Raw genomic sequence first — 14,030 nt, 5'->3', positions numbered from 1 at the left:
CAAATGAGTGTTTTTTGGCTAATCAAGATTTAATTTATAGAAAACTTAATAAGATTTGCTGTTTCAATTTAAAAAGTTCACATAAGAAAATGGATCACAAAAGGGAAACTTAATGTAAACTCAGACAATGTTAATATCCTTAAATGACTTGATAGTTTTAAATTCGGTCTTCTCGTTTTCAGTCAAAGGTTTGTTCCCTGGTCGTACTACTAATAAGGCTTTACATCCAGCTTGCAATGCCGCTTTTGCTTCTAGACTCGGACAAACAAATTGATTAAAAAATCAGTAATGATTTCCTACAAATTGAAAATAATATTTCATTTGATTTCTTCATTGAACTCACCTTTGACGTTGTCCGTTAAAAAAAGAATGGAATCTTCTGCCTCTTCTATTTTGGTGGAAATTTTCTTAAAGCTTTTAAAATCCCGTTTAGAACCAAGTAAAACATCAAAAAAATCATCTATCAGCTGTGGACAAATAAGATTCATGTTAAAAAATGAATTTGAATCATCAACAATCAAACTAAAAAGTAAGGGAAACAAATCAGCATTGAAAAAATATCTGTGTCTCCCTCTCTTAGTTAGATTAAGCACCAAGTGACTCAAAGACGAAAACAAACTTAATCAAAACAATGAAAAATAATGAAATCAAATCAACCAAACATCTATTTTTGATGTAATTTTAAAAGTCTGACCCAAAATTAATGTCTAAATTTCTTACCGGTAAAAGATTACCATGTGTTGAACAAGAAAAAAGAAGCTGTTGAACCACAATCATTCCAGTTGAATATAAATACAGTTTAATGTTGAGTTCTCGTTTCCATGAGTGTAAAGCTGGAGGTACATCATCAAATACGCTGGTAAGTATGTTAAATAGATACGATAATACAATAAAAAATTACGATAATATTTAATATTAATTAACTTACTGTCCTTTAATATGTTGCTTTTCATAACCATAAACCCAGACAAGTATTTGAAGTTGTTTAAGTGCAGCATTGTTTTTCTTCTCATCCATTTGCCATAAAATGTTGGCAATGACTGATCGACGAATCTCTTCCTCTTCACCTTCACCCGTATTTAATATTCTTGGTACACGAGAACCACCATCTTGTTCAATTTTAATTTGTTCACGAAGACGATCAATTGTGATCATCAATGGCCGTTGGCCCCAACATTCGTTTAAATATTTTTTCAGGTGAGTTCGTATGTAAGGAAATAAAACTCTTGAGACAAACTCAACCGATGTTGTGGTTCCTTCAATATCTAATATTATTGCGCTCGGACGTTTCACTTTGATTGACATATGGAACCAAACAAGAGCTTAAATCAAGTATCAAATGGAATGCTAATTGTCTTGATTGGGCGACAACCAAGTAAAAGTGGATTGCCATTAACAACAGTTGATTAGAATCCATATTCATTTTTACAAAAGAAATCATTGTTGCTCAAAACAATACATCTTCAATAATTTATCTGCTTGTTAGTTAATTAGTGAAATTAACTAATGAAGCAGACATAATCCTGGTCAAGGGTTCAACCAATAAAACTGACCGACCATTATAAATAGAAAATTTTTGAGTAAAAAATTGATTGAATATAATTTTATATTCACAATATTGCATTATTATCATTATTTACGAAATGGTTGAAAAAATCTTCCGTCAAACCCACTCTTGATGCTTTAACTACTACTGTTATTTTGGCCCCTTTGAGAGACCCTCTTTTACGGGGAGTTTCAAGAAAATGTAGTCTTCCATTCAGCTTCACCTGAAGATGCTGCAAGACCTTTTTCAAAAGGTAAACCTTGAAACCTTTTTTTAACGCTTCTCTCCTTCAAGTGACAATATAAAGAAGCGTACAGAAAATGATGTTTATGTTAGTCTGTTTGGTTCACCATTGAATCAAGTTAATCATTTTGTCAAACTATTTATTTACCACTGTTAACCATCACCAACATTATCAAGATCATCACTTTTCTCATTGCGTTTATACCATTTCATTGATTCACCTGCAAACTGTGTATATTGGACATTAACATTTACGTTTTGTTGACATTGTGTAAACTTTCATCCACTCATAATCTTTCTCATTTAATTGTCTATTTGATGAACGTAATAAAATCCCAATCCTCATGTTCCATTAACTTCAAGTCTGCTCAATTTCAATATCTCGTCTTTTGTTTAATCTCAAATCCCATTGACTGTTTACTTTAATTTCAACTTAAACTATGGAAGGTTCATTAAATCTACTTTTGTTTCTCGTTCTTTCATCATTTACAACTGGAATCAACTGTTATACCCAATGTAAGTTAATCAATAATGTACAATCAACACACACTAAATTATCTTTTTAACCTGAAAATTGACATTCACTTTGATTATACTTACAAAACTAAATACAATTTATATGAAATCGTCCGTATTGTCACGAAAAGGCTACTTGGAAAATTACTGTTAAATTACTAGTTAACTATCAAACATAAGGTGTAAAGTGTGAAGTTTAAGGTCAATTAGTGGACAACTTTTCTCTGATTGTCAGTGACTATTTGATGGGCCGATGAAAAACCTAAAAATCAATGTTACAAGCTAAACAGATTGCTCATGCCGGAGTAATCAAATCTATTATGCTACTATCATTATACTATTCAGCACATTATATTGTATTATATGGTGTATTTGTTGAGATTGGACAGGAAGATTTGAGGCAAAATGATTCGATTAATGGGAAAAATCTGTTTCCTAATCGAAATCATCTTCTCATAACAAAATATGTATTCCACTACAATGTTACCTATTTTGGTTCATTTCCTAATGCCAATTGTCAACTTGACTGTTCAATAAAAAGGATAGCAATTTCTCACAAGCTTCCTGATAGTCTCAGACAACAGTAAACACCTAAACATTCACACAAACATTAATACAATAAAGTGTTGATACATCAGACACACAGAAAAAGATATTTTGCTCTTGTTTTCTTCCTTTCTTTTCGAGGTTCCTGCTAATATTCAGGTCAAATTGAATCTTATGTAAGTCTGAAGAGTAAGTCTTCAATTGCCAAGGTTACCATTCTGTAGTCAGTTCCAAATGTCAATTCTTGAAAGATTTCCCTTTCTATGACAATGTTGTATAAGGTTTCGTTGTATTTGATGGTCAAAAATGATTCAAGAAGACCAATGCTATGAAAAAGAAGAATAAAAATGAAATATTAGAAAGTCAATAACCGAATGATGTTATTATTATTGATATTAATACCAATAATCATAAAGATTGCTTTAGAACTGTTTTCTCGCCTTTTGCCTTTCATCATGGACAACCAGATAAAAAATGAAAGTTTCAGGGAAGATGAATCGTTGATTGTTGTTGCTGCTGAATTATGGCTGAATAAAGATGAATGTTGATATTTTGAATCATTAACATGTTGGTTAAGATGAAGCTTCAAAAAAGCCAGGTGAATTAAACAGTAAGTGACTTGTCCAATGTATGGTAAGAATGGTCAGCCTTCTTTGTCCAACCAAGCGGATGGTTTGATGCAGATCATTTTGTGGATGAAAGGCTTCATTGATGATGGAAATGATGAGGATGAAGAGGACGACAGGACCAAGAGAAGCTATAGAGAGAAAGAAAGAGAAGATCATCAGTTATTTGGACAATGATGATGAGGAAGACACATTTTTTTTCTTGTTGTTTTGTTGTGTTTTTTGTTCAACATTTTTTGCTCTTCTTTTTCTTCTTCCTTTTCTTGGTTATTTCACTTTTCCAAGGTCATTAGTTTTGCAGCAATCAGTTTGTTTATTATTGTTGAAACATGATGTAAAAAGTAGATGATGAGTAGGATGAATCTCCTTCTGGTCTGTTAATACGATGCTGGAACATGATGAAAGCGAGAAGTGATGGCAATGCTGAAGGAAAGAAACAAAAGCAAAAAAAAACTTTGATCAAGTTATGTTATAATAATGATAATATTATATCGTATAATATATATAAAAAGTGAAATGAGGAAGAGTTGAGTTGATTTGATACACTATGTTGAACTTAATTAAAGGTGTACAAGTGCACTTCTTTTGTTCAATTCATCTTTTCTTACATACATTTTTCATATAATCTCACCTTGACTCTTGCCAATTCAATTCATTGGACTCTCAACACTTGTCAGGCCTTTTGTTAATACAACAATTCAACTTTTCCATGAATAATCATTGAATTACCAGCTTCTTGAATTACTTTCATTAACAGAAATAGCAAACCAATTTTACCAAATAAACATAAACATTCACTTACATCGTTTTTAGCCACCAGTATGTTGACCATCTATTATGTATTGGATACTGTTCACATTACTGTCCAAAGTTTAAAGCAACAATTTAAATAATTTTGAATTAATTAGGAATAAATTCATTAAAACTAATCAAGTTACTATAGCAAGCGCGATTTATAAAAACATATGTACACAGGTTTATTAATCTCAAAATTGGGTTGACTGTTTTTAATGTAAGGTTCGTCCCTCACTTTGGCGCTATAAACATTGGATTTGTTATTGTTTACCGTTAAGATGTTCAACCAGATTTATTGGATGAAAATTAATGAATAGTAATTTTCTGATTATTCATCTTTACTTAGTGAACCATATTAATTATACTAATAAGAAGTGACAAAATATATGCAAGTGTTTTCCAGGAAACTTTTCCTTCTTTTACTCCTTTTTTTCCATTATTACAATTTTGTCACTCGGAAGTTTTCATCATATAATTTAACATTTCTCACCAAATGTTTTCTCTTGTCTTCTCATGAAGAGTTAGTGTTTGATGGTTGATGATTATTACCCATCATCGTCATCTTCCTTGTCATCATTATCATCAACAGCAATGGAAACATCATCGCTGGGCACTTTGCAAATGCTTTTAATGTATGCCTTAAGAATAAATTTACATTAATGTGTGGTAGGCTCGTATTGTGAGATCTTGGTTAATTTGAATTAAGAAACCAAAGACAATTAACCGTTTAGGGGTTAATTAAAGTTATCAACTAGCCTGAAACACAAAGTAAATTACCAAAAAAGATTAATTTTATATTGTTAACCAGTTATTAGTGTCGCTATTATTTAGTTGAGAGTAAAAATGTTTACATTGTTCAATGGTTCAACAAAATGGTCACAACGTTTTTTAAAAAAAGGGAAACAAATTGCTTTAATTTTACAAGTTACATTTATTATAAATATTTCCTGTAAATTAGTGGTTGGTCCCTTTCATTAATCATTTAAGCTGATTAACAGGGGTTAATCAAACTCATTGGTTATCAAGTGAAAATGGAGGAATGGTTTAATCTGCAATAATTGATAATCTTGATCTTTATTTGATCATTAAATTGGTATTAAATATCCTTAAATAAAGATGAAATTGTAAAAAGATATGAAAAATGACAGAAAGCTGGATTGTATCGCCATTAAAATATTGTACAATGAAAAGTAACAAATGTAAGTGTTTGAATTTAAGCTTAATGAATTGAATCTTTCAGGCTGATTGTCTCAGTGTAATAATTATCTTAAATAGTAAGCTTAAAGTTATAAAGCAATACAAGGAAATTAAAAATTATCAAAGAATAAGAAGGAAAAAAGTGAATCCCAATGAACGGAATTCTGTTCTCTTGTTCATATCATCTTCCTACATGATGTTGTGGTTCACTTTATTCGGATCAATGATGATCAACAAATGTTTTACTTTTTTGATATCTTCAGTTGAATAGTTGATTGCATCTGGTATGTTACTGTTAGTGGTTTAATCAGTTAACATCAGCAATATTAACAGCAACAAAAAAACTGCTTCATCAAAATTACATTTGAATTGACCAAATTGTATTCCTTGGTTAACCTCAACTTGTCCAAGCATTTGTAGAAAAGCTCTAATTAACTCGAACCCTTCCGGCAGATAGTTTCAAGTCAATGCAAGCAAACAGATGAAATGAAGAGAAGAGCAAAAAACATGATAAAAAAACATTGATCCCCAATCTCAATGAAGATGCTCTGTATTTGACTTTTTTTGCGTTTGTTTATGCTGATCAACAATCACCTTCTTATGTATAAATGAACTGCTTCACCGAACTTTAAGTGCTTTGATCCAAACAACACTTTGATCAAGTATTTTACTCGATAAATCTATGAATCAATCAACAGTTTAGGTTGACCATTCATGCCTCATTGCTTTGCTGTCCTTAAACTTCATTGATAGGGTTAAACCAAAAAGGGTTGAATGTGGTTTTTGCTGACTTGATCATTTAACAACGTTGTTCCCCAGCCCTCGACTTGATTCAATCACTCCTAATCAAGATCTGTATAAAATAAGAATCAAAATAGCAAGATTAGATCAAGTCATTATCAATAATTCATTACCTACCTTTAAGGTTGTTTAATTAACGTGAATTGATTGGAAACTGTGAGACTTTTCTGTGGAAAAATGTGAAATTAATTGTTAGATGAAGCAAAAAGAAAATATTGATTAGTTCCAGAAAAATTGCATTTACTTTCAGGATCAGGTTTATTACTTACTCTATCTCATAGACACACTTGATACAACAGTAACAGAATTTGGTTTAGTAATTCAAGATCAGATAATAATAGTAATAATGTTAATCTCAAGATTACATGACCTCAAGTCTGTTTTTTTATGTCGCCCGCGAGCTTCAAGGAAAGTGAAGTTTGTTGTCAACAGAAAGTGTCAACAATTTTTTGTCTCCAAATTTTAATAGTTCATGTTGTCCACCCATTTTTAATATTAACTGTTGGCCATCTGGTGATGTCCAGTATCGCTTGAGTGGCTGGCTGGAGAAATGTCCGGTTCCGTTAATCATAGAGAGAAATATCTGCAGAATGAGGAGTAAATGTGAAAAAAATAAGTAAAAAGTCAGTGATTTTGTTTCAATCTCGATCTTCATTCTCATTCTCTGTTTTTCATCAACTTTTAATTCTCAGATGAGTGACCTTAACCATCAAAGCGTGAAAGTGAGACCCAAAGTTAATAGTTTCAGACTAGATGATACAATTCTGTGAGAACATGTAAGATGACAGATTGATGAGATTCCCTTAGACTAGCAAAAGGATGAGGCAACGATGAAGAGGATGAGCAGCAAAAAACCAAGCCTAAAATTTACTTTATTGAAATTGAATCAGATTCACTTAGAGTTGTGCCATTGAGAAAATTAATTTGCATAGAAAAATCATTTTTCTCTGGAAACTCCTTTTCTTTGTTTACACCTGATTCTCATGACAATTATCCATTATTATTCAACCTTTTGATGCTCAAACTTGACCAATCTTAACCTTAATCCTTTAGAGGTTCAATTGATTTGAATTTTACCATTTTTAAGTTGATAAGATGGCCAACAATTGAATAATAAGGAGACCAACACAAGTCATGATCATCACGACTTTACTACTAACATAATTTTCAGGCTCATCAAAATGATGATTGCTGCTGAAATTTTCTTGTTAATATGCAATTCACTAGGTAATTTTTTTTTCTTGTTCATCTGATTATTGGTTCAATTTTACACAACCGTCCATTTAAATTTAAAGCAAGAGACTGAAGATGATTGCTTCTTTATAACCTGTTGCTTCATGACAATTCAATATTGAAACTTATGAGCTATTGTTGATTTGATCAATTTTTTGAATAAAAATGCGGAAGTAGTTATGCTTTTTTATAATCTGATCCTAATGCTCATACATATTGTATCAGTTAATAATAAATATTAAGTTATGGGAAATAATGGGTTGAATCTGAATAGAAACCAACTCAATAGTTTGGATAAGAAAAATTTCAATATTTCAATGAGCTTTCACATCGCCTAAAAATGGATAAAACTGAAGGAAAACTGTAACGATAAAACCTAAAATAGGGTTAAACCAGAAAAGTATAAAATATGTTAAACATTACCTGAATTATGTTAAAAACATGAGAATAGCCAAAGCTGAAGGCCTGGAGATGATGAACAATTGATTGATTAAATTTCAACAATGGTGGTACAGGAAAAAGCAGCAGGTTGACATGTCAAAGTTGAGTATTTTTAGGAAGAAACAAAATAATGGAAGCATGGAAATTCACAAAAATGAACAAAATAGGAAACAGTTTTGTTTTTTGCTGACATATTACAGTTTCACAGAAGGACAGACTTGGTCCGGATGATTTGACGACTGATAATCTTGAAGATATGCTCTATCAATGATAATTAAGGGTTTAACTTTTCCCTTCTAGAAGATGTTATAAGCTAAAAACGGTTATTTTTCTTCATGAATATTCTTCACTTTTTCCCCTCAGTTTCTCTTTCTCTTTCTTTCGTTATGCCTATCTAGCTGTTTAAAAATGCATTAACCGTTGTAACTTAAGGTGAAAGTGGTTATTCCAACAAAGGCAACTGAAATGTTAACTGATTAAATTAGCTTAACCGTTAAGTTATTGGTTCCAATTCAGTGTTCCTATTCAAATTTTTCAACTCTTCCTGGTCAACTTACCACAAAATTTAATTTACATTTTCCCTTTGATGACTAACCATGTTAACATGAGTTCAACAACAATCTTAACCTCTGATATAACCTATTGTAATCCATTAAATCCATTCCCGCCCAACCTTGCTTTATTCAAGAGGGAGATGGGTTAAGATATCTGATATTATCGTTATCTTTCTTTTTGGTTAGTGAATCCTTTTTCCCAATCCTTATTTCGGTGATTAATTTAGTGATTTTATTTCAATTGATTTTTTAAGTGATTCAACTGTACATTTATTTTTGATGGATAATCATATTATTACATTATTATTATACATTGGATACCATCTGATTGTAGGCGATCAAATAGTGAAATCAACTGGTTAAAGTTAACGCTTTTATTGACGCTACCAAATCCAATCTTCCTTATTTTGCTATTGAGAAATAAACCCAATGATAATGGTTATATCGGTTACTTGGTTTTAATGGTCGATTTAATGATAAAGCGGTCAGATTGGTCCTTCAATGGAATCCTCTTAATTTGGTTTTAGTTGATCAACAAAATGATCTGAAGCGTTAAATTAAACCGTCAAATAATGAAAATATTTTCCAGGATTCTTTTGCTCTTTGCTATCAAATGGCTGTACAGGTGTTTTGATAACTTGTGATCATCTTGGTGGATGTCAATGTTAAATATTTGAAGAAATCTGAATCTCATAATCTGTTTCTCTTTTCTTGTCTCTATGAATAGCTTGTCGAAATGGTGTTCCTGGGTTCGAATTGGTTACTGGTTATGCTTATACAACTTCATCAGATTTAATGAGACTTATTCCTGGTTCCTTGGAGCTTACTCAATGTTTAACTTATTGCCAATTAAATAACTCATGTAAAGCGATCAACTATGAAACAGGATTATGTGTACTACTCTCGACTGGAGCAACACAAAGGCCTGAAGCTCTAAAGCCAGCTCAATTTCCAGTTTTCACTATCTATGCTGAAAAAGTTTGCCTACAAAGTGAGTTTTTTAGCTTACTCTTAATAGTACACCTTACACCTTACACCTTTCATCTACAAATTTCAATGAATCCAAGTTTCAAGATGATATAAAATAAGCAACGACGCAAGAAAACACAAAAAAATATTTTGACATTTCAAACCTTTCAAAATTGAGGTAGCGTCATTTTCAACAGGTTATACCAGGTGAAAAAAATCTTATAGATATGCGTTTAGACGTTATTAAAGGTTAGTCGATGTTAATTTCTTGACTTTTGGATGAATGGCTTGGGGATCTATTGAACCAGAAATTATTATCATCATTTTAAGGTACTTTTAAGTTAGATCTTATAAAATGAAATTGAATTCATAATTGAATAGAAATATAATAGTCTGAATCACTTAATTCACACTTTTGTTAACCAAATATTAAAATTGTAGTTATCCAATATTCTGATCCAATTATCAGCTCAATCTAATAAACACCTGTTTAATCTACGGTCCGATTTTAAAGAGGTTCAGTATAACAATCAACTTTGAAAGTGTTTTTGTGTTAAAATCAAATCCAAAAGTCATTATGATTATTGAGACTAAAAAGTGATGACACAAAAAATTGATGCTCTTCAATAATCAGATCATTATGAAGTCAATAAGGCCTTGTTAATATATTATTTAGGATCGTAAATGAATGAATGCATGAGAGATAAATCTTTGGAGAAATTTTCACGCAAGACTGGGCCAACAAATTTACTTTTAAATATTTTTTTAAATCAAAATTAAAAGCTATTTAAGGGTATAAAAACGTGTTTTTCGTCTTCAAAGATTGTTATTTTTCTTTTGAGTGTATGAGGTTTGAAAGATTAAGTTAGCATTGATATTAAAAATTACTTATTTTGTGATCAATCATGATAACTTTCTAGGAATCGTAAAGCTAAACAATAAATCAAAGGTATTATTGAGAGTAAATCAAGCTTAATCAATGGTTAATGATTACTCAATCAAAACTGCGATTAGGACAAGTCTTGAATTTAAAATTGTATTGTGTACAATTTACTCAAGTTGATTCATTGAAATTGAAAGGATTAAGGGTGAAATTTTACAAATTATGATTTTGAATCTTTCAATACTAACATTGATTTGTATTTATATTTAGGATATGCGATTAATAAATGTAACAAGGCTTGGGTCTATGAAAGAGTAATTGGCTATAAATTGAAAAGTGAAGCTCGTAGGATTGGAAGTGCTTCAACCAGGGAAAAATGCATTGAATCTTGTCTTCGGGAAACTGATTTTGAGTGTAAAGCAGTCAATTACAATACAGTTTCTGGTGACTGTTACTTACTCGATCATGACCGTCATTCTGTCTCAACCCTTTTACTTGATGATGTTGAAAGCGGACTTCAAACGGATCCCAATTTTGATTATCTTGAGAATAATTGTATTCCAGGTAAGTTAATCTGAAACTGATGAATTTTGATGGGACAAAAAAAAGTTAATGATCAAATTAATCTCTGCATAACGTATTTTTTTAAACAGGGCAAGGAAAAGTTTGTGAATTCAAGAAAATCAACGGACTCATCCTGAAAACGGTGGATTCGATGTATCCTGATGTTACTTCGGTTGAAGATTGTAAACGTAAATGCTTAGAATCACCTTATCGTTGTCACTCATTTGATTTTGGCGATGGATCTAATAAAGTCTGTCGAACTAGTCATCTTAATCAAGCTTCTTCTGTGCATATTCAAGATCCTTACCTAGAAGTTGCTAATGGAGCAACTTATGAACTTGATAATTGCTATAATGGTGAGTTTTTTAGCTTTTTTTAGTTTTACGATAATCAATATATGATTGATACAATTTTCTTGGTTTATTTTAATTTTAGTGAGTTTACATTGCGGTGCTCGGGAAATGAAAGTCAAGATTAAGATGAATCGACCTTTTACTGGAAAAATTTACGCTACGTCAAAACCTAATTCCTGTTACAATTTAATTAAACGTCAATATGATTTTGATATAGCAATGCCTTATAATGATATCAATTGTGGAATAATGCAATCGGCTTCTGGTCTTTACAGTAATAATATTGTCATCCAACACCATGAATTAATTGTTACTAGTAATGATATTGGACTTTCCATTAATTGCCAATACGATTTATCAAATAAAAAGGTGGTGCACAACATTCAACTACAAGACATGGGGTATGTGTTTAGATTATTGTGGAAAATTTGAATGATTAAAACTAATTCTCATTTCATGTCTTTTATAGTGACAATTTGAATGAATACATGTCTGAAAAGGAAAGTTTAAGACCACCTATCCAAGAAGCAACGGTCACTTCTCCCACAGTTACTATGAGAATAACTGATCGAGATGGAAATGATATTAAATCAGCTGAAGTTGGAGATCAATTATCTTTGAGATTTGAGATACCAGATGATACTAGTAAGTGCTTTCAAGTCGAAATATAAATTAATTTATTGATCTGATTTATGGTGGTTGAATTGTTTTAAATAATCAACATTTTATCGGGAATATTAAAATAATAATTTGTATGTTCTTTCCAATTCAAAGGTCCATATGAGATATTTGTACGTGAAGTTATTGCTGATGACGGTGTTGATGCATCTGAGTTCACTTTGATTGACGAAAAAGGATGTCCATCAGACATTTCAATAATGTCAGGAGTACGCCGAATAAAAGGATCATCAAAATCAGTTGAAGCACCATTTGAAGCATTTAAATTCCCAACCTCCGGAATCGTTCAATTCCGGGCTCTTGTTGTTCCATGTCTTCCAAGCTGTGAACCTGTTCATTGTGCAACAACCGGATTTGATGGTACTCGGCGAAAAATAACCTCTTTAGGTCGACGAAAGAGGAGTTCATCCATCTTAGGTTCTGGATCAAGTTCAAATACTAGCGATTCCGAGTTGATAGTGATTCAAACCATTGAGATAGTTGATAAATTTCCTCACAAAAATGGACGAGGAAACGAGAATAATGAAGATGAAAGAGTTAAATTGTCAACTTATCCAAATAATTCATCTTTGGACGAGTCAAATGATAAAACTAACAGCAAAAATAATAATTATAAAAACCTTAATGATAATAGAGTTGGAAAAAATAAACACTCTTCTAGTCACTGGCTATACGATTCTGATGCTTACACCCGAAGTTCCGGTAAACAGGATGGTTTTGAAACTTGCGTCGACATTAATAGTTTAGTAGTCATATGTTTCATCTTTTTAACTATTCAGTTTGTGATAATTTCAACATGGGGCTACATCAAGTATCGAAATAACAAATTTGAAAACCGAGATCAATCAAAACACAAAATACCAACGGCACCGTTTAAATTGTCCTACAAAAGGCCGGTCAATGCATCATTTTTCTCAATAGACGACATTAATGTTCTTGCCTGACCAATCTATTAAACGGAATGAAAATTAAATTCAAAATACCAGATACATGATCTAATAACGCTGTTATCATGCGATTCTTATGCTTTACCCAAAACCAAACATGTTCCTCTCTCATCAATAAATTCATGTACATTATTTATTAAATCATCATTCATTAAATTTTAATATAATCAATAAAGTAACAATTTGTATCATTTCTTTTTAGGAAGAACCTTTTTTTTAGGAAGAACCTTTATTTTAGGAAGAACCTTTTGCTTAGGAAGAACCTTTTTTTGATATTTTTTCTTGATAAAAGCACGTCGATAAGCATGATTTGAAAAAATAGTAGCAGCAACAACAAGTGCGAGAACAAATATATAAGTCAAATTGATTGCAACAAAAGTCGAAGAAACGGGAACATTAGTAAATGCTTGTTCATAATTAGCTACAGTTAGTGTAACATTTAAAACACTTCCAGATATATCATTGTCTTCATTAACTTCACATTCCAAGTTGTTTGATGAAAAGGAAATGGCCGAACATGTTGACTCTCGTCCCGATTTTAGATCAATGATCTGTATTTTAGTAGAGCTAACAAAGTAGGAGAAATAATTACGCATCCTAAGGAACAATTTAAACTGATCCAAGTCAAACTCTGCTCCTCTAATGCGTGGTGGTTTACCCATCTTCACTGTGATTGGTGATGACACATTGAGAACGTTTCCATGGCTTTCGAGGACAACTTCAAGAGTGAATGGTAATTTAGTGTTAAATGGTTCAAGAGATGGAGAATCACAAAGTATCATTCCGTCACCACTGAAGTTGCAGTTTTTAAACTCAGAAATATCGGAATTTAAACGAAATGCCATTCTTGGATGAAAAAAAGATTTGATGTTGTTTCCAATAATAGGAAAAGCTAGTTGTGCTTTAGGAAATAGGCTTTGTACCAATGGTCTAATTGAGGTGGGTTGAGGCAGAATGTTAAAGCTTAATTTCAATAAGTCTTTACTTCTTACACGGGCAACTAGTGATGCCACAGTGGGTGAACCAAAATAAGTACAATTAACATGAATAACATCTGATTGGTTATCGTAGGATTTCACACATGAGGTTTGACCAAGAAAAATTTGGATTTGATGTCCAAGAGAACGGAAAAATCTGG

The 14,030-nt window shown here is 31.6% G+C and overlaps 2 protein-coding genes and 2 long non-coding RNA genes across 8 annotated transcripts; 1 reads left to right on the top strand and 3 right to left on the bottom strand.

Annotated features, from left to right (window-relative positions):
• Positions 1-10: 10 nt before the first annotated feature.
• Positions 11-1,440, bottom strand: LOC107365905 (enolase-phosphatase E1-like). Its single transcript, XM_015933481.3, has 4 exons — positions 929-1,440; positions 721-856; positions 344-467; positions 11-251 (listed from the first exon to the last, which is right to left on the bottom strand). Exons 1-4 carry the CDS (start codon positions 1,303-1,305, stop codon positions 121-123), a joined length of 768 nt encoding a protein of 255 aa, XP_015788967.1. The 5' UTR covers positions 1,306-1,440; the 3' UTR covers positions 11-120.
• On the top strand, positions 1,070-13,033 carry LOC107365903 (uncharacterized). 5 transcript variants are annotated; one of them, XM_089268682.1, is made up of 7 exons: positions 1,070-1,197; positions 9,226-9,489; positions 10,621-10,914; positions 11,004-11,270; positions 11,350-11,668; positions 11,737-11,912; positions 12,042-13,033. In XM_089268682.1, exons 1-7 carry the CDS (start codon positions 1,158-1,160, stop codon positions 12,887-12,889), a joined length of 2,208 nt encoding a protein of 735 aa, XP_089124808.1. In that variant the 5' UTR covers positions 1,070-1,157; the 3' UTR covers positions 12,890-13,033. The 5 variants fall into 5 exon arrangements, with proteins under 5 accessions (XP_089124808.1, XP_015788962.1, XP_015788965.1 ...); XM_015933476.3 differs by lacking the exon at positions 1,070-1,197 and adding an exon at positions 1,886-2,305; XM_015933479.3 differs by lacking the exon at positions 1,070-1,197 and adding an exon at positions 6,465-9,150.
• Positions 2,947-4,424, bottom strand: LOC107365907 (uncharacterized). The gene is made up of 3 exons (XR_016199530.1): positions 4,280-4,424; positions 3,292-3,900; positions 2,947-3,177 (listed from the first exon to the last, which is right to left on the bottom strand). It is a non-coding gene; the product is annotated as an uncharacterized LOC107365907 (long non-coding RNA).
• LOC107365906 (uncharacterized) lies at positions 5,316-8,070 on the bottom strand. Its single transcript, XR_001569511.2, has 4 exons — positions 7,927-8,070; positions 6,540-6,853; positions 6,388-6,437; positions 5,316-6,322 (listed from the first exon to the last, which is right to left on the bottom strand). It is a non-coding gene; the product is annotated as an uncharacterized LOC107365906 (long non-coding RNA).
• Positions 13,034-14,030: the final 997 nt, after the last annotated feature.

Source organism: Tetranychus urticae, chromosome 3 (assembly GCF_039701765.1).
Source record: "Tetranychus urticae isolate SD_2017Ah chromosome 3, NJAU_TeUrti_SD_1.0, whole genome shotgun sequence".
NCBI lineage: Eukaryota > Metazoa > Arthropoda > Arachnida > Trombidiformes > Tetranychidae > Tetranychus > Tetranychus urticae.
This window is presented reverse-complemented; position numbering and strand designations above follow the sequence as displayed.

Bases quoted from the DNA above. Each gene is read 5' to 3' on its own strand.
- LOC107365903 (XM_015933476.3), top strand. From the start codon at position 2,230: ATGGAAGGTTCATTAAATCTACTTTTGTTTCTCGTTCTTTCATCATTT. The intron at 10,915-11,003 runs GTAAGTTAATCT...TTTTTTAAACAG, and splicing joins TGAGAATAATTGTATTCCAG to GGCAAGGAAAAGTTTGTGAA. The intron at 11,669-11,736 runs GTATGTGTTTAG...TGTCTTTTATAG, and splicing joins ATTCAACTACAAGACATGGG to TGACAATTTGAATGAATACA.
- LOC107365905 (XM_015933481.3), bottom strand. From the start codon at position 1,305: ATGTCAATCAAAGTGAAACGTCCGAGCGCAATAATATTAGATATTGAA. The intron at 468-720 runs GTAAGAAATTTA...ATTTGTCCACAG, and splicing joins CACATGGTAATCTTTTACCG to CTGATAGATGATTTTTTTGA. The intron at 252-343 runs GTGAGTTCAATG...GTCCGAGTCTAG, and splicing joins TTTAACGGACAACGTCAAAG to AAGCAAAAGCGGCATTGCAA.